Source organism: Colletotrichum graminicola, assembly GCF_000149035.1.
Source record: "Colletotrichum graminicola M1.001 genomic scaffold supercont1.16, whole genome shotgun sequence".
NCBI lineage: Eukaryota > Fungi > Ascomycota > Sordariomycetes > Glomerellales > Glomerellaceae > Colletotrichum > Colletotrichum graminicola.
Genome location: NW_007361020.1, coordinates 258,242 through 278,988, shown reverse-complemented (window position 1 = coordinate 278,988; position 20,747 = coordinate 258,242). Strand labels below are relative to the sequence as shown.

General features: G+C 54.6%; 7 protein-coding genes across 7 annotated transcripts; 4 read left to right on the top strand and 3 right to left on the bottom strand.

Annotated features, from left to right (window-relative positions):
• Nucleotides 1-2,713: 2,713 nt before the first annotated feature.
• On the bottom strand, nt 2,714-5,779 carry GLRG_04887 (peptidase M16C associated; the record flags this gene model as incomplete). Its single annotated transcript, XM_008095572.1, has 2 exons — nt 2,714-5,444; nt 5,493-5,779. The coding sequence occupies 2 exons, from the start codon at nt 5,777-5,779 to the stop codon at nt 2,714-2,716; spliced, it is 3,018 nt and encodes a 1,005-aa protein (XP_008093763.1).
• A 977-nt stretch (nt 5,780-6,756) lies between these two features.
• On the top strand, nt 6,757-8,398 carry GLRG_04886 (myosin-like coiled-coil protein; the record flags this gene model as incomplete). The annotated part of the gene is made up of 5 exons (XM_008095571.1): nt 6,757-6,922; nt 7,103-7,374; nt 7,423-7,571; nt 7,622-7,865; nt 7,922-8,398. The coding sequence occupies 5 exons, from the start codon at nt 6,757-6,759 to the stop codon at nt 8,396-8,398; spliced, it is 1,308 nt and encodes a 435-aa protein (XP_008093762.1).
• A 1,024-nt stretch (nt 8,399-9,422) lies between these two features.
• On the top strand, nt 9,423-10,712 carry GLRG_04885 (uncharacterized protein; the record flags this gene model as incomplete). Its single annotated transcript, XM_008095570.1, has 1 exon — nt 9,423-10,712. One exon carries the CDS (start codon nt 9,423-9,425, stop codon nt 10,710-10,712), a length of 1,290 nt encoding a protein of 429 aa, XP_008093761.1.
• A 588-nt stretch (nt 10,713-11,300) lies between these two features.
• On the top strand, nt 11,301-12,353 carry GLRG_04884 (2-nitropropane dioxygenase; the record flags this gene model as incomplete). The annotated part of the gene is made up of 1 exon (XM_008095569.1): nt 11,301-12,353. One exon carries the CDS (start codon nt 11,301-11,303, stop codon nt 12,351-12,353), a length of 1,053 nt encoding a protein of 350 aa, XP_008093760.1.
• A 117-nt stretch (nt 12,354-12,470) lies between these two features.
• Nucleotides 12,471-13,214, bottom strand: GLRG_04883 (uncharacterized protein; the record flags this gene model as incomplete). Its single annotated transcript, XM_008095568.1, has 1 exon — nt 12,471-13,214. The coding sequence occupies one exon, from the start codon at nt 13,212-13,214 to the stop codon at nt 12,471-12,473; it is 744 nt and encodes a 247-aa protein (XP_008093759.1).
• Nucleotides 13,215-15,090: 1,876 nt separating this feature from the next.
• GLRG_04882 (C2H2 type zinc finger containing protein) lies at nt 15,091-16,276 on the top strand (the record flags this gene model as incomplete). The annotated part of the gene is made up of 3 exons (XM_008095567.1): nt 15,091-15,327; nt 15,394-15,851; nt 15,901-16,276. The coding sequence occupies 3 exons, from the start codon at nt 15,091-15,093 to the stop codon at nt 16,274-16,276; spliced, it is 1,071 nt and encodes a 356-aa protein (XP_008093758.1).
• Nucleotides 16,277-16,961: 685 nt separating this feature from the next.
• GLRG_04881 (peptidase M16 inactive domain-containing protein) lies at nt 16,962-20,237 on the bottom strand (the record flags this gene model as incomplete). Its single annotated transcript, XM_008095566.1, has 3 exons — nt 16,962-17,153; nt 17,204-19,418; nt 19,471-20,237. 3 exons carry the CDS (start codon nt 20,235-20,237, stop codon nt 16,962-16,964), a joined length of 3,174 nt encoding a protein of 1,057 aa, XP_008093757.1.
• Nucleotides 20,238-20,747: the final 510 nt, after the last annotated feature.

Sequence of the window (20,747 nt, the reverse complement as noted above, 5' to 3'; positions counted from 1 at the left end):
CGGAGGGGGGATGGCGTTGACGATGTGCAGAGTCTTTCGTAGGCTGAAATCTTGGTCACTGACGAAGCTCACGGCCAGGAGAGCCGTGTTGAGCTGTTGTGCCTTTGAATTGACCAAAGGCTAAGTCTGGCGGTGGGAGAGACTGATCTTATGGATCTGGACTGGTCAGCGAAGGTTCTATGAGGGTTTTCTTGGTTGTGTTGTCGGCGAGAGTTGTGAGAGTGATTTTTTGTTGCTCGCTCGGTAATGACGATGCCCATGTGACAGACAAGGTCAAGGCGGGCTTGCGCGACGGTAGAGTTGGGCGACAGCGGCGGGGTGGGTGCTTGATCGGTAATAGTGAGCGAGACGGGACCTACCAGAAAATAGTCCGGGTAGCAGGATAACAGTTGCGGTTGCGAAATGCTTGAGTTGCTGCGTGTTGCGGGTTGACGATGAACCTTTGAGTAGGTAGTGTCGAAGGGCTGGACTGAGCGTGTGGCGGGGGGAGTCTGTCAGAGGCTTTTTATTGCGACTGACGCGAGGGTTCAGGTTTCGTCTGACTTCGGTGCAAGTCCTTTTGGGTCCCTTGTCAGTGGAGTGGGATCGAGGCTGGCCACCCCCTCGGCGCACGCACACACACACACGCGCTCAGTATTGTAAACAGTCAGCGTAGGTATCCACAATTATTTCAAAATTTTCCCCCTCGGCGGCCCAACGAGCAACAGTAGCTAGCTCTTGCCTTGCAAACCTCCCAGCACTGAAGCTTCCCGGCCAAGGTTCAGCCCGTCTCCATCCAAAATGATGCTCGCCTGCTGCGTCTCGGCCAAGCCCCAGGCGTACCCAGTTTCAATATCCGTTTTATTCAGACGAAGAACAGATTCAGGTTGGCAAGCCCAACCATGAACGGGGATCCAGACTCAGGCTCTTCAGGTTCCCGATTGTAAACGCGGTCCGTCCGGATCCAGAACTTTTGGGTACCTCGTCCAAGTTTGACTACCTCAGCCGTTTGCCCATTCTTCAGCACGAGGTCATGTATGCAGTACATCCGATCGCCCCTGCAGCTGGAACACGAGAACTGCATAACAACCTAAACTACCAGGTACCTACCTACCTACCCACCTAGGTAGGTAGGTAGGTAGACAGACTAGGTACCTGCTTAGGTACAGTAGGTGCCACAGTGACAGTGGATGTTTCCACTCGCTAAACAAAGAAAGCAAGGTTACATAGGTACCTGCCTAGGTAGGTAGAGATCTTGTATTTGTACGTGTACAGCTGGCCATCGCCCTGCCATCGGGATCGCCATCCACCGGTTGGACGTGGAGGGCCTCAACTTGGAGGGTCGGCCGTGGTTGCCATTCATCGACCATGTGGTTTTAGCAATAATGCGGTGTACATCGTACAGGTACATTACCGCTGCACCGTTGAAAATGAACATGGACCACGCCCTTAATCACGATGTGCCATAATCTGTCAGCAAATGACTCTTGTACCCTCGCTACAGCACACCAGCCACATCTCCCTCGATCATCGATCGCACTTATACACTGGCCCTTTGCAGACCGCAACTTCGCCTCCTGCCTACAAGTCGACCTGGTGCTGTTTTCTCGTTGTCATTCCCCGTGCCCTTGTCCCGGGACCCGCTAGCTTTCGTTCCTACCCACTGTCAATATCGCGGCTGGTCTACCTAGTGTCTCTTGTGAGCCATAACTGGCGTCTTTGTGGGTGACGAACCGTAGACACCTGGGCTGCCCAACCCTAATTCGCCGTTACAAACGCCGACCCTCCCTACCATCACGCCGTGGTTCAATATAGCAGCCGGAAGGGCTATCCGTAATGGCAAAACAAAACAAAATAAAAATAAAAATAGAAATGTTCTCCAGACCGCTGTCGCCCTTGTCTCTCGCTTGCTGGCCAGCATCCCGATAAATTCCCTCACGCATGTCCACTCGGATAGCTACCATAATTAGCCTGATTCCATGCGCTCCAAGCACCCGACTCAAATGGGAAACTCTTGCTCCGCCAACTTCTGTCACAAATCGCCAGCACGGCAGGACATCGCCTGGACTAGCGACCGCTGGCATAAGAAACAAGCCGGCACATGGCCTAGAATCATGTATCATCTCGCCAATACTTTGCCGCGCGTATTTGCGGCATCGCTCTGACTGTCTTTTCCAAGCACTGGACCGTGGGCTGCCTCCCGTCTCGGGCCTCCTTGACTCATCCTTCGTGAGCCGCGTGCCGAAGTGCCGACTTCGACTTCCATGTAAACCTTCAGTAAGCCCGCTTTGATCAGGAGCCTACTGGCAACTGCGTACAGCACACGTTTGAGGCGCCGTGACGTATGCGGGGCTGACTCGGTTTTTTCGTATGCAATTGTCCGATGTGTCACTCGACGGGCCTCTGACCTTCTTTCATTGGACAAAGCTTATCAACTGGGCATGTACTCTGCGCTTTAGTCCGACGATCCAATGCTGAGGATGTCGGTTCTGATAGAACGAGCTGGCCGGTTATTCGTACAAGTACAGAATCCCCTGGCTCCCTGTCTTGATCTTGCGTTGTCTAGTGGTCTCCAAGCCATTGGACGTGGCAGGAAGACGTATCGTATCTGAACGCGTATACATCCAAAGGCTCAAACAAAGGACCTCGGATCATCGTGAGGTGGGTATAATTACAGATATATACTGTACAGATATGGTACATGGACCGGAGAAACTTCGAGCGGCCCTGCTGACTACTCGGCACCTTTGATGTCCAGCTCGTGGATCTTCCAGGTGTCATCCACCCACGGGCGCTTCTCGCCCAAGAAGGCCACGCGCTCCTGCTCCTTCTCCAAGGCGTCAACGATGTACCTATGCGCGACATCGCGCACCTGGTCCTTGGACACGTCAAGAAGCTGCTCGCGGCGCTTCTGCTTCATCTCCTCGGTGATGCCGGACACAAACCGACCCATGCCTTCAGCGTTCACCGACTGCGGCGCGTCGACGCCCTGGAACACCGAGATCTTGGCCTCCTCAAGGTCACGGTCAGTCCAGGCCTTGTCCCTGGCCCACTGGCCGGCGTTGCGCATAATAGAGAGTGTATTCTGAGGATTGGGGTCGCGGTAAGAGTAGAAGCCAAACAGGCCGTCGAGGCCCCGCGAGTAGGCTCCGCCACCATAGGCGCCGCCCTTCTCGCGGATCTCATGGTGCAGATGCTTGTGAGTGAGAAGCTGCGCTAGAATCTGGAGCGGAGCTCCATCTGCAGACGTGTATGAAACGGTGGGAACGGCCAGCGAACCGTAATAGACCTGATACGGCAACGGGAAAAATGACTTGATATTCCTCTGTAGCACTGCAGGCTTGGATGCCGGCAACGACGGCTTGTCCTTGGGAAGCGTCGACATGAAGCTGGCCAGGGCGCTGAGGTTGGCGCCCGTGCTCTCGGCTCCGCAGGTGAGTGCTGTGCGGAAATTGCCACCAGAGAGCGCTATTTTCTGGATCTGCTTAAGCTTTTCAATGACATCCACCAGTCCATCCGTTTCGGGACGGTTGGCGAGCGATGTGACGAGCTTAACCTGCGAGAGGCCGCCGATCTGTTGTCTAAACCAGGCGTTCTGGGTGAGGCCGGCCTCGGCGAAACCGCGGGCGTACTGGTGGCCAGATGAGGCAATATCATTGACCACGCCGTCGGCAGACGCCTGAAGGAGCTGCCTGATGCGGAGGGCGGCCTCCGGGCTGTCAAAGTCGGTGTCCTGCACAAGCTTGCGGAGAATGTCGAACATGACCGGAACGTGTCTGTCCAGAGCCATGCCCGTGAAAATGAGGCCCTCGTTCGCTTTGTGGAAGTCAGTAGGAGAAGGTGTCGAGTGGTATCCCACAGACACGCCTCCCGTTTTGAGTTTGATCAGGTCCTCGAGTTGCTCCATAGACATATCCCTGGTGCCGAGACGCATGATGCTGTCAGAGAAGAGAGGAATCAGCTCTCTGAGTTCGTCAGGGAGGTTGTCCAGGGTGTTGATGGCTCTGAAGTAGGTCAGGCCGTTCGTTGGGGCCTCGCGCCACTGGATTTGCACACCGTTGGAGGTCTCGTCGCGAACAACGACCGGCTCCTTGCTTCGAGGAATATCCTTGACATGAACGGTGGGCAGGCAGCTCAAATCTTCCGTGTTCGACTTGCCTTGCTCAATTAGGAGGTCCAGCTCGCGCTGCTCAAACTTTTTACGTGCCGCCTCGTCGCTACCGGCTTCCTGGGACGCCTGCCGGATCTTGGAGGCCAGTCTTTCCTTCTCCTCACGGGCGAGATCCTCGCTAAAGGTAGTCGACGGCGACATTGTAAAGGAAAGAGTATAGTCGTTCAACAGGTACTTGTCGATGAGGCTTTCCAGATAGCCGCCCTTGGAGAGCTGTGTCTCAAATGCCGAGATGGTGTCATTCCACGCCAACGAGTCAAAAGGGTCGACGCCTGTGAACCACTTGGGCTTGAGCCTGTGCAGCATGTTCATGCCAAAGTTGGCCGTCTTGTGCTTCAGCGCCAGCTCCAACTGGTGGAGAGAACCATCGATCTTCGTCCTGTCGAAACCTTTCTGGCGTACCTCCTGAAGGATGCGCTGAATCTCGGCCTTGAGCTTGCTCACATCGGCCTTCTGGACGCCTGTCAGCCCAATGGAGAAGATGCCTAACTTCGCGGAGCTGTCGTAACCCGCATTGGGACTGAAGTCTGTTCCGAGGCCAGCTTCTATCAGACCGCGGTACAACGGCGATCCGTAACCGTCCATTAAAAGAGTGGACAGAAGCGCCAAGGAAAAGGACTCGACGACGTCTGAGGTGTCGCCCATGATCCACGAGACCGACGTTTTGTATTGCCTGTCGGGGTCTACCAAGGGGTCCAGAGGACCCTGAACGGTGACTTCCTTGGGACCAGAAGTCAGGTCGATGGGCTTGTGAATCGTTTTATCCTCCTGTATCCTTTCAAAGGCATTAAGCTGGGCGTTGACCTCCTGGAGGTGGTCTAATAGGGGCATATCGCCGTATGTGAAAAGCTTGGCGTTGCTCGGGTGATAGTGCTCGGCGTGGAACTTACGCAGCTGCTCGTAGGTCAGGTCGGTAATCTTTTGAGGGTCACCGCCTGAGTTGTTGATATCGGGGAAGATGTGGTCCTGAAAACGAATGTAGAACAGGTACCCGGCATCGGACATCTGACCCTTCATCTCGTTGTAAACGACTCCTTTGAAGACGAGATCGCTCTCCTCGCCGTTGGCGGCTTGAGGATTCTCCGGTCCAATACGCCATCCTTCCTGTGTATAGTCCGATTCCTTGAGGAGAGGATGCAGCGTCGCATCCATGTAGACCGACATGAGATTCTTGAAGTCCTGAGAATTCGTCGTCGCAAAGGGGTAAAACGTGTGGTCGGACGCGGTGAAGGCGTTCATGAAGTTGGACAGCGTCCGCGGCAACATTTTGAAGAAGGGGTCACGGATGGGAAACCTGAGATGTCAATACAAGAGGAGGGTCTCAAGGCTGCAAACCACATACCTCTGGCTGCCGCACAGGGTGGTGTGCTCCAGGATATGGGGCACACCAGTATCATCCGGCGGGTTCGTCTTAAAGCCAATGGAAAAAACATTGTTGCTGTCTTCGCGCGCAATGTGCAGGTAGTCAGCGCCGGTCTTGTCATGCTGAAGGTGCAGAGCCGTCAGCTCTAGTTCCGGAACGTGCTTCGTCCGCAGCAACGTGAAGCCGTGGAGCTTGTCGCCAGGCTTGGGGTACTGAGAGAGCTCAGTGACAGCCTTCTTGGCCGTGTTAACGGCGTGCCGCAGCATATTGACGGGTGTGAAGCTGTATCAAGTTGGCCTCATGGTCCGAAAGAAAGGTGCAATCCGAAGAATGATTATGGGAAGGGCCGACAAGTGTAAGGTCCTAGACGAAAGTCGGTAGCTAGCCACTGTGGATCGCAGCAGGCAAGTGAATTCGATAGGTAGGTTGCTTGGAAATTTTTTAGCCGTGGCCAGCACTGCTCGGGACGCTACTCCACTGGTGGCCGCTATTCGTCATCAGAGTGGGTGTGGGGACCGTATTCATCAAAACGCTCTGAGGCACTACCGAGTCGGCCGGCCTGCGTAACGCATTAACGGGCAGCTAACAAGGTGTAATCTGCAACTGCGACGCTGCTCAGTAGACCGGGACGTTCCATGTTCGCTAGGCAAGTACCTCGTCGCACTTCTCCATGGGCACTCTGTTCTCCTCCCTTCCACGCTGAACAGGAATCGCGAAACCAAATAGGCAGTGAAATCGCAGGGCAATTTTTTTCTGACCCCCCCAGTATCGGCAACCCGTACATATCGATAAATATAACCCTTACGCAATAATCGGGGCGACTCCAGTCAAGAGTTACTGGCTTTGCCGGTCGAGACCCAGAGAGGTACTCGAACATCCGTTTGGGTACGAGGCCCTGCAGCACATCCTCCACTTATTTTCTCGAGTACAGTGGCATTTCTAATGCGCACGCCTAAACACCAGACTACGCTACCTCACGCTAGCTCGTCGTTCCGTCCAACGTCAAAATTCTACCCAGGGTGTCAATGAAGGGGAGGAAGACGATTGCCAACACGCCGCCGACTGCTGCTACGAATACCGCCAGACCGCCGCGGGGAACCGCTCATTTTTGCGACATCGACTCCCTCCATCGATCGAACACAAATGCGAAAAGGCCTTGGTGACGATAAGGCCGCAAGAAATACACACCACTACCCCTCCTCCCGTCTCCGAGTAGATGCCCATCAGCCAGGCCGACGCCGCGATGTCGAACGGCCAGGATGGTCACGCCCACCCGCCGGCGGCGTCCCTGAAGAAGGGCAAGCAGAAGAAGGCTGTTGACTCGAACGAGTCGGCGAAGCTGCTCGCGCAGCGTATCACGCAGCTGGAACAGGAGTCGGCCGGAGAGAAGGACCAGGAAGCTGAGATTGGTGCGTACCGCCTCCCATCGTGCCGTTTCCCTTCCCGGGCGGGCCGAATCAAGTATGTCGCGTGAGCGTCGGTTTCAAGACATATGTATGGAGTGAGGGGTCGTTTGTCAGCCCCGTTGCAAAACCCATACTCGCAATCTTTAAGCAGCCCAATCATGAACTGGCACTGACCACATGCAGAACGTGAGGTCAAGCGTGCGAACCGGGATCTGGCCCAGCAGGTCGCTAAAATGAGCGATCTACAAAAGATCGAACACCTAACCCGACGTTCCAGCGAGCTGCTGGCCGACATGCGTCGTGTTGAGCGAGAGAATCAGAAAAACAAGAAGCGTGGTGACGCCCTGCAGAAGGAGAAGGACGCGAATCGCACTGAGCTTAGCAAGACGGTCGGCTTGAAGGAGAAGCTCGAGAAGCTCTGCCGGGAGTTACAGCGGGACAACAACAAGTACAAGGTTCGTACACCCCTCATATGTCATAAAGGACCATGCTGACCTTGCCAGAACGAAAACAAGACCCTGCAAGACAATCTCAAGCACAACAACTCGGCCTACGACGAGAAGCACGCGGCTCTTCTGGCGAAGCTTGAGGGAATTCAAGAAGAGAAGGACCATCCGCGGAAACAGGTGGTTGACATGAGCGTCGATACCCTGTGCGCCCCCATCGTCCGAGTCGTGCCAACATGGTGACTGACTGTTGTAGATTCCGCAACCGTTTCAAATCCTTCATCGAGCAGTACGAGTTGCGAGAATTGCACTTCCACTCCCTGATGCGCACCAAGGAGCTGGAAGTGCAATACAACATGGCGCGCTATGAACGCGAGAAGAAACTGGCCGAGGCCGAAGCGACCAGAGCTCGGAATCTCCAAAATCAGGTGCAGACTTTCACAAAGACTGAGACTGAGCTTAGGAATCAACTCAATGTCTACGTTGATAAGTTCAAGCAGGTAGGACCGCCGGGTATTGAGGGAGACGTTAGGCTGAGCTTCGCTGACAGTTCAAGGTTGAGGACACGCTCAATAACAGTAATGATCTCTTTCTGACGTTTCGGAAGGAAATGGAGGATATGTCCAAGAAGACGAAGCGTTTGGAGAAGGAGAACGAAACGATGAAGCGTAAGCATGAAGCCACGAATGCAAACATCATTCGAATGGCCGAGGAGCGTGAGGACTGGCGTAAAAAGGCCGCAGAGGCGACAAAGCGGGCCGAGAAACTGCGTAGCATTATCGAGCAGATGCAGCAGCAGGGTCGCAAGGTCCCGCCTGGAATGGCGGCGACCCTGGAGAGTTGCTACTCGGACAGCAACGGTCACATGGACGGCGACGGCAGCGACTACTCGGATGACGACGAGGTCGAGGACGACCCAAGCGAGTTCGACGAGGACACTGAGGAGGAGCCTCAACCCGCAGACGCAGAGCCGCCCCGGCCGTACGGTCCTGAGCGGCCGCCGGCACCCCAAGCTACAACGAATGGCCACTAGGAATCCGGACGGAGGAAGTCAGGGGTCAGCATCACGGGCGTTTCTTCGTCCACGAGTGAAAAGGCCTCTGTGCCGCAGGGCCAGCCGAAGCCACAAATGACCCTTCGACAGAGATCCGCGCGTGTTCTTTCACGCGTTTCGCACTTCTGCCGAAGCAAGTTGAGTGTGCTTGTGTCAACATTCACTTAGGGAATTTTTGTGCGACTGCACGCATTCTTTGGTTTACCTCCTGGTCGATGTGGCTCTGGGTACAGTCCAGGGTCTGGAATGAGGTGGTGGCCAACAGTACTGGCTAAGAAAGCGACTCGACTCAAACGAGGGAGGGATGCCACGCCACGGCCCTCAGCGTCTCCTGTCTGGTTAGCAGTGTTTCAGTCTGTAGCAGTGGTTCTGAATATAAGCCATGTATGTCTGTCCATTTCTGGCTGTGCTTGATTATAGATGTGTTTTTGAACGTTTTCAAAACTTAGTCAAGGTACAGACGGACATTCCAGCCCATCTCGGCAGGGCGACAGAGTGACGTCGGCCTCCAGGGGTCGCAACCGTGCTGAGCCACGCAAATGGACAGCAGAAGGTTTGCAATTTCCCCGGATCCACAACGCCAATTCCACCCAAGTGTTCACCAGCCACTCCAAACAGTGCCGATAAGCAGACCCAGTGCACGCACGTGCCATATCATCAATAACCCAGAGGCCACTCGCCCCAGTACCCTACCCGCAGCCTGCAGCGAACCCAAGTGAGAGCGCCGCTGCAGCCAGTGGAATACTGAGCCCAACTTTTGACAGCTGGGGTGCGGCTGGCTGCCTTCCGTTTCCAGCGCACTTGAAACCATCTGCTACTCACCCAAACCACATCCCATGGCTCCTTTCAACTCCCAACCATCTGCTTGATCCATCTGATTCTTGCAACCGATACCACCTACGAGGCCTCGACAATACACGGCCTGGTCGGGGCCGCCCGATTGTAATCTTGGTTGATCTTCTATGCCCGCGACGTCCGTCTACATCACCCTGCAGCCATCACCATGGCATTTCTCGAGGACCCGCGTCTGCGCCAGCGCTGGAACCAAATCTCCCACAACGCCGGGGAAGTTACAGAGAATGCGGCCGCTGGTATCTGGAGCTTTCAGCATCACTATATCAACCCGTGTCTGGCCTCCATCGCCAGCTCTTTGGAGCAATGCGCTAATCCCTGCCTGGGTGACCACGAAGAACGAGCAAGGAAACGACGAGAACGAGACCGCGCAGGTGGCCGGGCCGAATACAGTTTCGACTTTTACGACGACTGGTACGCAGAGGATCAGGACGGCGGTTTTCTGGGGGGCTGGGGGAACGACGACTGGGATCGTCTGCTCGCGGGCACTGGATCACAACGAAAGCATGTGGGCGAGGTACACGACCAGCCCAAGAGAAAACGAGGAATGAGCTACGGCACCCGGGGTAGAGGGAGCAAAGTGTTGGAGTCCGACCCGACCGTCATCCCCAGCACGCAACCCATCGGGTTTCTAGGCAAGCTGCCGTGGAAGCTGGGCAAGACACTCCGCTACAAGCCCAGCGCGGCGGATCTGCAAGACCACCCGCGGCAACACGGCGAGATGGGAATAGGCGAGACGGAGCCTCTTCTTGGGGTTGATTCTGATGACGACGTGTTCCACAGCCAGACCGCCAAGACTAGAAATCGAAGTGGGACGACGGGGTCCGGCGTATCGTCGGACTCTTATCGATCGCGGGGTGATCTGTTCCCAAGTGATGGGGAGGGCGAGGAAGACGCAGTGCCGCTGGATGACGAGTTTATGGTCCTGGACAAGGTTCGGGATGACCGCAGCAGCAGCCGGACGAAAGCTAGCAAGGGCAAGCGGCGCGCAGACAGTCGGCCAATGTCAAGGACGGTGTCACGAGCCACCATCGATTCAACCCATTCGATGCTTAGTCCAGGGGCGCCGAGAGGTTCGATAAGCATACCAACAATGCCCGACACTCCGATGGCACTGTCAATGGAAGCTTCGATGGAGGAGCTACAGATGGAGGAGGAGCGCATCCGGAGAGAGGAAGACGAAGAGGTAGAACGCAAGCGACAGGCCGCATTGCAGCTTGCATCCGAACGGGGGCTTCACGATGGCTCTGAGGGCGGCACAGCCGAGGAGTCGCAACTCAAGGTCGCCCTGCAAGTGACGACGACGAAGTCTATAGAAGAAATGACGCGTATATCCGAAACAGAGGGTATACAGGGCGAAGCGCCGGTGATCCGGTCAACGCAGGAATCGACTATACCGACCGCGGAGTTTGTACCCGCGCGGTTACCAAGTTTTCGGTAGCTCAGTAGAGCACGGTCTTAAGGATGCAGTCCTTGTTCCAGTATTGTATAATAGTCGGCAAACCCGACGAACTCATATCATTATGATACCAACGCGAGCATGAGGGGCAACGATTCAATAGAGCAGCGCAGCATCAAGGCGTGCAATTTGACTTCGCCTCTATATTGTTTTCTGTATCTCATGCAACGTTTCGAGTGCCATGTGTTGCTCAAGACAGTCGCACCGCCATGCTTTCCATCAGGATTGCGCTGTGGCGGCCGGTTTCAACCGCCCGGAGCCGGGGCCTGGGTGGGCGAGCTGCTGTCCCAAGAAGGCAATTGCCTCGGTGTGTTTCCCCGCAGCACAACTCCCTAACCCCACACTCTCCCCGGATTGCCTAGGTAAACTAGTTACGACACGCTTTCCACCGTCATGGCGTGTGGAATATTAATAGTTGGATGGGGATCGCATTTATTCTCTTAACGTTTGTTCGATTCTCTTATCCCTGCGCCACAACAGTTCAACACTTTGTGTATTGCCGCCCCCTTACATTTGTGGATTCAGCCTCACCGTGGTGATCAGACACATTTTACACACAACAAGACCACAATGGCTCCCACCGGCCCCATCACTACACCGATAACCCAGCTGTTGGGCATCCAGCACCCAATCCTCCTCGCCGGGATGGCACGCACGTCCGGTGGGCCTCTCGCGGCAGCAGTCTCCAATGCCGGCGGCCTCGGCGTTATAGGCGGTTTCATGTACACGCCCGACCAGCTGCGCGAGATCATTGCTGAGATGAAGAAGAACTTCAAGTCCCCGGACCTGCCATTCGGTGTTGACCTCGCCCTGCCACAAGTTGGAGGCAACGCTCGCAAGACGAATCACGACTACACGGGCGGCAAGCTCGACGAGCTCATCAACATCACCATCGAGTCTGGCGCCCGACTGTTCGTCAGTGCGGTTGGCGTGCCGCCCAAGAGCGTCATTGACAGGCTGCACGCAGCAGGAATCTACGTCATGAACATGGTTGGTCACCCGAAACACGCCGTCAAGGCGCTTGATCTCGGCGTCGACATTGTTTGCGCCCAGGGCGGCGAGGGTGGCGGCCACACGGGCGACGTGGCGAACTCGGTTCTCATCCCGGCCGTTGTCGACGTCGCGCGGCGGTACCGGCCCGAGATGCTCAAGGGAGGGCCCGCGCTCGTCATTGCTGCTGGCGGGATCTACAACGGCCGCTCGCTGGCGAGCTCGCTGATGCAAGGCGCCGTTGGCGTGTGGGTCGGCACACGCTTCGTAGCGTCCGTCGAGGCTGGGTGCAGCGAGGAACACAAGCAAGAGGTTGTGTCATGCGGGTTTGATGGTACAGAGCGCACGCTTGTATTGTCTGGACGGCCGTTGCGGATGAAAACAAATGACTATATCCGCAAGTGGCATTCGCAGCCAGCCAAGATCAAGCAGCTTTGCGACGAGGGGGTGGTCCCGATCGAACTAGATCTTGAGCGAGGCAACGACATTGACCCGCCGCATCTGATGGGTCAAGTTGCGGGTGCGATAGACAAGATCCAACCTGCTGGTGAGATTGTGGACGAGATGGTCAAGGAGGCAGTCGATCAACTGAAGCTCGGACAGGTGTATTTGGGTCAGCGGAGCAAGCTATAAGGAAGGTTTGTAAACATGATGTACTGTATGATGTGCTCGAGTAACGGGGTAAGTGTGACTATATGCAAATGGGTATTGTCGCTCCAGATGTGCGCCGCATTAGTTCGTGTCTGCTGCTTAGACGAACTCCCCCACGCGGACGTCAGTGCCTCCCCACCCCTGAGCCAAGCCTCTGACCTCGATCCCTATCCTTTCGGACTCCTGTTTGGAATAGCCCAGATTCTGCTGCAGATCCTCTGGTGTCTGTAGCTCCCGGATGCTGGGGAGGGGGGTTGGGCACGATGTCTTAGCTCCGAGAACTAATGTCAAGGAATCTAGGCCGGCGCGATATCGGCACTTCAGATACGATCCTGGGTTCCGGAACGGCTCCTCGCAGACGACGATGACATGCCGGGCCCCACGCACGGGGAACCCGCCGCCGCCCTTCCCCTCGATGATGGCGATGCTGTCCCTCCGAAAATCTATGTATATGCGCCGGTCTCCCCACGTGTTGAGCCTAACCAGAGTATACCGCCGCAGCGCTTCGCATCTGGCTTCGTGGTTCACCGATAATAAGGCCGGATTGGGCGCGTGAGTGGCGAGCAGCGTCCGCGGCGGCAAAGCGTGATTCCAGATCTTGAGACGGAGTTCGGCGGGCAGCCTCGAGAAGGGTGCGAAGGAGTGCTCGGGGCCGCGTACCTGTAGGCGGAGCGAGTCGAGGTTCTTGGAGAGGTGTGCTGTCGTGCGCCGGGTCTCAGTTGTGAGGACGTCAGTCACGGTCTGCGCGAAGTGGGCGAGGAAGACGAAGGGGAGCAGTGGGAGGGGCATCCTAGCGGTTGGGAAGCCTGTTGCCTCCCGTTTTGACTTGTGGGAGAGAGACATGGTGGGATAGAAAAGTGACTGGTTGGGGTTTTGTATGGTGTTGCAATAGGGGGTCACAATTATTCCTGCCTCCCCTTTTCCCCCTACTGATGAGCCCTAGTATTGACGAAGGACCCAATGCCCTTTAAGAGGTCTGTAACACTCAAATACCCGAGTGTAATAGGGGCGAGAATTTGAGCCTAAAATTGAAAAAGAAAAAAAAAAAGGGCGGAAAGATCTTGGCTTTGTCGGTATCGTGCTAGGTAACTAGGCCAAGCCCGAAGATTCGGTGCAGCCGGTGTGACGCCGGTCGAGACGCCACAGCGGACAACGGTGATATTCTGTTGTTGGACCAAGTATTAGCAGCTCGGGGTCTTCGTCAAAGAGTAAGAGCGATTGTCCGTGATTGGGAAGGTGGTCTTTGTTAGTACGGGGCTGGTGTTTGTGGGTTTCTTTGTTCAGTGGTGGCGAGGTGTCGGTTGTCGGGGTCATGAATTTAAAGCATGAAAGCTATGGAGGCTTAGAGAATTCAAGCTGGCAGTTATATTTGACTGCTTCTCTCCTTAGTTTGTGTGTGTTATAAGGGGAATAGAACTTGTCGACGTTTGATTAGAACCCACCACGAGACTTTTATTCTGCATGTCCCAACCACCTGGCTTCGGTCAGCTGCAGCATCGAAGCGGTGATGTCTTAGACACTCTGACGTTTCTGCCAGAGATTATTATACCTCAGTGTTGTCAAACAATCGCTACGAGCAGGCACTAGTCACCTCCCGAAAATCTCCTGCGGGAGGGAGCGCCCTCTCCGTGATGACCTTTCTGATGCAACTCACATGCCAGCCACAGACAACGGCGGCAACCCCACTCTATTCAAAACAAGCAAGGTCATGATTGGGGCAAAAGTCTTGTTTGAGGTATAATATCTGGAGCTTCAGCGCCTTGCCATAAAGTTATCGAATCATCATCTTGACTTTCGCGGATGAGAGTGACTATTTCTCTTACGTCAGCCTTAACGGCCGACCTTGAGACAAGACTCGCATCATCACATTCCAGAATAATGGCACAGGGTAGAAGCCACCTTATGTAATATAGGCAGTTGAGACCGATGACAAAACACCAACCATATCGACAGGGTACATGAGACAGTGAAGAGTCGAGCAGGAAGAAAAGACGAAAAAGATCAGCCCGACTGCGGATGTTAGGACCTCATTTGGGTATCTACTATTGAAGCAACCTGTCCTCCCGAGAACCCAGAATTTGAAAGCACGAGGAAAATTGTTAAGACCTATGCACCAGGCGTATAACCTTCAGCACGAACACCATCAACTTTGTCAAGTAATTTTGTTTGCAGCGGTGGTCCTGGAGTTCATTGAGCCTCGGCTCGAGAGAAAAAGAGGGAACATGGCATACAGCTTTCTCAAATACCCAGTTTAGAAGTCTTTATCAAACATTCCCTACTCAAGCGCCCGCCTAGCCCTACGAACATCTGGGACGAACCACCTCGATCTGTGCTTTATGACCACGCTGGAGGAAAGTACATCCCACGAAGCTTCCGTCGTCACTTCTAGAAGGAGCAATCGGAGCACCTTCCTTTTTGTTTCTGATGGGTTTGGCTGTTTTCTCGGATCCACTTCTGCTTTACCTTGTCTTTTCTGAACTTTGATCTTCCTTCTTCAATCCTCCTACCCAACCATCCAACCACTCAACCCACGTGGTGGCTTTATACCCCAGATTTCAACCTGGCCAAATTCTTTGGTATCGTCGACCATCAAGACAAATCTCGTACAGGGGATTCACATCGCCAGTTTTCCAGCGTCGGTTCTCGCCCCAGCTATCTGCGTTCTTCTCGGCCTAAAACATATACATTGGCTGTCAGCATGTCCACCAGCGAGCACTCTATGAAGTCCGCCGGCCAAACGGGCGCCCTCAAGAAGCCTAACAACCTCACCGAAGGCAAGAAGCCGGCCCCTCATGAGGCAATTCGCTGCAACGTCTGTGGTGACATGTTCGCCAGCTTTGACAAACTGATGGCACACAAGCGAATGGCTATGAAAGCCGAGTATACCCACATTCACTGTCCTATCTGCACGCTGGATTTCAAAACAAGCGATGCCAAGGACAAACACATTCTCCAGGTGAGCTATCATACTTGTAGATTACCCCGGGCCGGCGGCTGTACCCTTGGGCAAAACTGACTGTAGCAGGAGCACCCGCAAGAGCAGAACTTAGTCTGCCCAGGCTGCAAGAAGACTTTCGTCCGGCTTGCTGCTTGGATGAGTCATCTAGAGCACGATGAGTGCAATTCGATCAGACGACAGGACGTCGACAGAAACCGCGCCCAGAAACTTACATTCGCCCATGAGCTTGAGAAACGTAGCGGCTCCCAATTTGGTGACTACTTCCCCACGTCACACCCAAGTGTTGAGTCTGCCTTTGACAAGCCGTATATGGCCCACCCGTCCTACTTCAAGCCAGATGACTTTCCGGATTTGAAGGAAGAAGAGGGTCCAAATGTTGTAGTCAAACGGAATACCGGCCTCATAGCCAATAAGACAGCGACGTCGGATGACATCAATAACCCATCTCACCCAAAATTTGACCCTCGGAAGTACTGCAACGCTTTCACCGGCAAGTTCAAGTGCCCACAGTCATCTTGCAGGTCAGTGCCTATTTATACCATTGTGAAGATAGTGTTGACAAAAGAATAGGAAGATTTTCGACACAAGCGGTGCTCTCATCATCCATATGAAGGCAGCCACCTCCCACTACAACGCAAAGCTGCAGTGCCCTGGATGCCTCCGCTACTTCAGAGACGCGTCCTCTTTGACGGCGCACTCCGAGTCGGAGACTGATCGTTGCTCCATTCGACATTCCGAGAACTACCGCAACTACCTTGACCAGCTGACTGGAGGCATGGCGGATGTAAATGACAAACATCGGGACGGTACAGTCAAGTACGAGGTTAGCACGGAGGCTATCATCAAGTTCGGCACCCAGCAGGCTAAGAAGGCCACGGAGGACTATATTGAGAAAACGCAGGCTGATCAACAGGAATATTGGGCTCGTAATAACCCTGTTTGGTGAGAACGTGTATTAGGGAGTGACCATGGACGTCGGAGGTCGCCTTCGGCATACAGAGAAGACATGAAGCTAGCTTGACTAAAGCGATATCAACTCAAGGCTACAGGGAATTATTCAAACCGTTGCCGGCAAAGGGACTCCTCAGCATACTTCCAAGACGACCGGGTTCAATGTGGTGCGACTAGGACGCTGACCGAATTGGTAGTAAACTTAATTCTTTAGAGTCATGGCTATGGCGTGGTCGATATGCAGAAATGGCTCGCTGCACGACCTTCTTAGATCGCCCGAGGTCTCGTTCTCCAAAGGCGATTGCGCACAATGCGTGCTGCCATTCTCTTGAACAGAAAATTACCGCAACGATTTCTTACTGTCAGAATTCGCGGAAAGGTGAACAGCAACTATTTGGAAGTCCAAGACCTAGTGCGAGACTGTTCCCTGGATGTGGAGCGCAGCCTCATGACCGTTTATAGATAACAATTAGCCTGAATATGCAAGAGCTGTCACGGAGGCAGATCGAACGAATTCTCCGCCGTGAAGCTCATTCATCAATGTGTAAGCCTGATCACTTCTAGTGTCACACAGCGTGTCCGTCATCTCTTGTGTGGAATGCCTCCTTGGCCTCACCCTCTTTTCTATGAAGCAAAGGGGCTAGCTCTACCATATTCCATCCTCTAAGTCTTCGTGCACGTCAGTCAGAGTCTTCGTCACTGTAGTCGTCACCCTCGCTGCCATCGTCATCGTCGTCCTCCTCCTCATCCTCGTCGTCTTCAAGCTCCTCCTCGTCCTCGTCGTCGCCCTTCAGACCATAATCATCGTGGAAGTAAGCAAGCTGCTGCACATCCGTCTTGTAGCCCATTTCCTTGAACGCCTTTTCAATGTTCTGTACGACCATTAGCTAATCACCTTGTCAAGAGGTACGTGCGGATTCACCTCTTGCAAAATCGGAGCGCACGTCACGACAACGTTGTTCTTGCCCGGCTCAAATAGCGGCATGATGAGCTCCTTTAGAACCGTCTTGATCTGGTCATTGGTCACATCACGAACGTCTCGCATGATCTTCTTATGCCAGTCGAGCGGTAGACTGCGAACGACACCGAGCATGAAGTTCTGCGCCGCCGCTGACGCCATTGTCGATTGCTCATCGGCGAACTGGACAACGACCTGGCTGATGGCCCCCTCCTTTAGGTGGCGGTCAATCTCGACCTCGCCCTCAGCAATTTTGCGAATCGTCTCACGCGACGCCGCAAAGGCCTTGCTGACGTCTGGTGAGCGGTACACCTTGTATTGGATCGTGCCGGTGTCGAGCTCACGACCAAAGTAGGAGCCATAGGCCAGACCCTGACCGCGGACGGAGTTCCACAGTGGACCTTCGGTCGTCTCAAGGTAGCCAATTGCCACCATGATGGCGGGTAATCGTGGATCTTCAAAGGATGTGATGCCCTTGGCTGTGCTGATGCCGTAGGAGCTGTCAGCTGTGGTCATGGGGACGATGACGGCACCAACAGCACCGGGCTTCTGGCCCTCATCAGTGAGGAGGGTGTGCGGCTTGATGATGGGGATCAGCTCGTCTGACCCCTTGAGATTGTTGCTAAGTATGTCCCAGGCGGCGACGGGCTCGGGCAGGCGCGCAACGTCGGCCGTGACAAGAATGCGCACGTTGTTCGAGGTGAAGAGCGACTCGCGCAGCTTCTCAAACCACGACAAAACCTTTTCGGGATCAGAAACGATCAGTTTCTTGAGGCGACGCAAGTAGATGGCCCTAACTAGTGCCCGCTTTGCGACAGAGTATGACTCTTTCTTCATGTGAATGGACATGTCGACCTCCGCCGCCATCGATCGACCGTCGCGCTTCAGCTCGGGAATATCAGCCAGGTGCTTCTGAACGCCCGCCTTAAGGCGCTGGATATCAAAGACACTGTCAAACATCATTGTTCGAACCCAGTTGATGGCGGTGGAATACTTCGAGGGCTCGATCTGGAACTGGATCATGACGCCGTCGGGGTCACCGTAGTCTCTCGTAGAACGGAGGCCGTAGCTGATGGTGTCCTGCTCCAACTCCATGACGACCTGCTCGAAATCGACCTTCTGTCCATCGCGCATGATCGGGGTGTTGAAGAAGTTGTCGTTGAAGATGGGTAACAGAGGCTTCAGCTCGATCGGCACCTGCGACGTACCGAGGTAGACAGTCAGGTGCACAAAGTTGGTCGGCACGCTCTCGAACTGTATGAAAAGGGGGTCTTGTCCCTGCTTGGAGCCGTCGATGATCTTTTGCGCTGCGTTGTTGCGAAGACCGAGAGCCTTGGCTTTTCCGGACCGCGCCGTGTCGGACTCGATGAAGTGAATCGATTCGGTGCCAGGAACGGGCCACTGGTCGATCACCGATGCGGGAATTGGTTCGTCGTTCTTGGCCTTGGCGCTATCGAGGCGCTTCTTGAGGTCGGCCAGGCCTTCAGGGCCGAGTTCTTCCTTTCTCTTCGCCAGCCTCGCTTCCTCATCTTCCTTCTGCTTCTTAGCAAGCTTCTGGGACGGCTTGCCGAGGATGGAAACGTGAGGGGCGTCCGAAAGCCACTTGCGGAGAAAGTCTCTCCATTGAGCATCCGTCCACTTCTCGAGCTCCTCATACTCTGATAGAGACTCCAAGTCCCTGAGAGTGGAGCCATCACGCTTACCAAACAGATAGTCCGTGATGATGTTGTTAGAGTAGAAGCCCTCTGACTCTTCGGCCTGAAACTTAACTTGCAGACGTTCACGGTGGATGCAGGAGGTCAGGTACTCCATGTCTAACGGCTTCGAAGCCACCTCCTTCAGTAGGTCGACCAGTCTCTTCTCGACAAACTCCAGCTTCTCCGTCTCAACACCGGTTGGCTGGAACCAAATGACCGAGTTAGGCCTCGCGTCCCACCAGTAGGAGACCGAGCTGGCGAGCTCTTCCTTCTCCACGATGACGTTTTCGAGGATCGAGACGGACGAGCCGCAGAGATACGTTAGCAGCACGTTGAGCGCAGACGTCTCGATGATGTCGGTGCAGCTAGGCCCGAAGAAGGCCACAGTGATCTCGCCGACGGACTCATCCTCCTCGGGGAATTCGGCGGTCGTGACGATGGTTTCACTGAGCGCAGGAGGCTGTGCTGAGTCGATCCATGGTCTGCACCTCACGTCAGCTTCACTACCATTTCGTGAGCTAAGCAGCTACCCACCTCTTGAAAGGGGAGTCCAGAGGTGGAAGGTCGTCCTTGATGCTCTCCTCAAACTCGTCGAGAATTTGCAGCAGATTGTTGTGGTCTGCCTCACCGATGATGACCACAGCAAGGTTGCGGGGTTGGTACATGTCCCTGTGAAATTGTCGAATCCGGTCGGGTGTCAGGATACGTAACGCCTCGGTCATGCCGCCAGTCTCGTAGCGGAAACCCACGTTTTCAGGATACAGTAGGCGACGAGCTCGAAGGTCCATGATCTCGGCACTCTTGAACTGAACGGCCTGCATCTCCGAGTACACCACTCCGGCATCGTTGCCCTCGCCGTCAATGTGGTGCACCTCGGTCACGCACGCTTCATCGGTGAGAACCGGCAAGATGACGTGTTCAAGATACACGGGAAGAATCTGAGAGAAACCCTCCCATCCCGCGCTTTCCAGCGTGTAGGCTGTGTGGTCTACAGCCGTCCAGGCGTTCGTGCCAGAGTAGGCTCGAGAGGCCAGTTTGTCGAGGAGGCCTTTGTAACGATAGTTCTTGGAGCCCATGAAGACCAGATGCTCGAGAGTGTGAGGGGCGCCAGAGTCATCAAAGATCTCGGTTGCGAGGGTAAAATAGCCGTTGGTCTTGGGGCCCTTGCGATCGGCCACGATGACCTGCATGCCGCTCCGCTCGGAAACATACTGGGTGATTTGACACGGGGCGTAGTCTGTCTTGAAGCTCTGTACCTTGCGAAACCGCGGCTGCGACGTGCGGTTCTCTCCGGGCGACATACTGTTCAACTCCGTGTGTAGACTACGGAAGGTTCTGCGTGAAAACTCAGTTTGGTGCGGTGCTTGGCTGCATGGTACAAAAGCAACGAGGAAATATAGGAAATCGGATGAAGGACAGAGTCAGAGGGTTTATAAGCAGCCAGATCAAGAACCCGGGAGCTCAGGGAGCCGCCGCAAATCTCTGGACCGTTGTACGAGTCTCGTGATAACGGGATGCTACATCTCTTATCCAGAGTTGGTTGGGCCATCAGTGCCAAGCAATAGAAAGGGGCGGCGAGAGCGAGAGGGTTGGTAGATGCAGACAATCATAAAGCTGCCATCCACCGTTCGGGCAATTATCGGTAAGATAACCAGAGCTATGAAACGATACATACCCTGTTCCGCCGGATAAGTTCCCTCCATAGTACTGGAGACAACATCCGCTCAGGAGTGCGACTGCAACGGTGAGCGCCACTTGGCTAGCTCTTAGACTGAGCATGTCTCTTTATCAGACAGAACAAATCCGCGGTG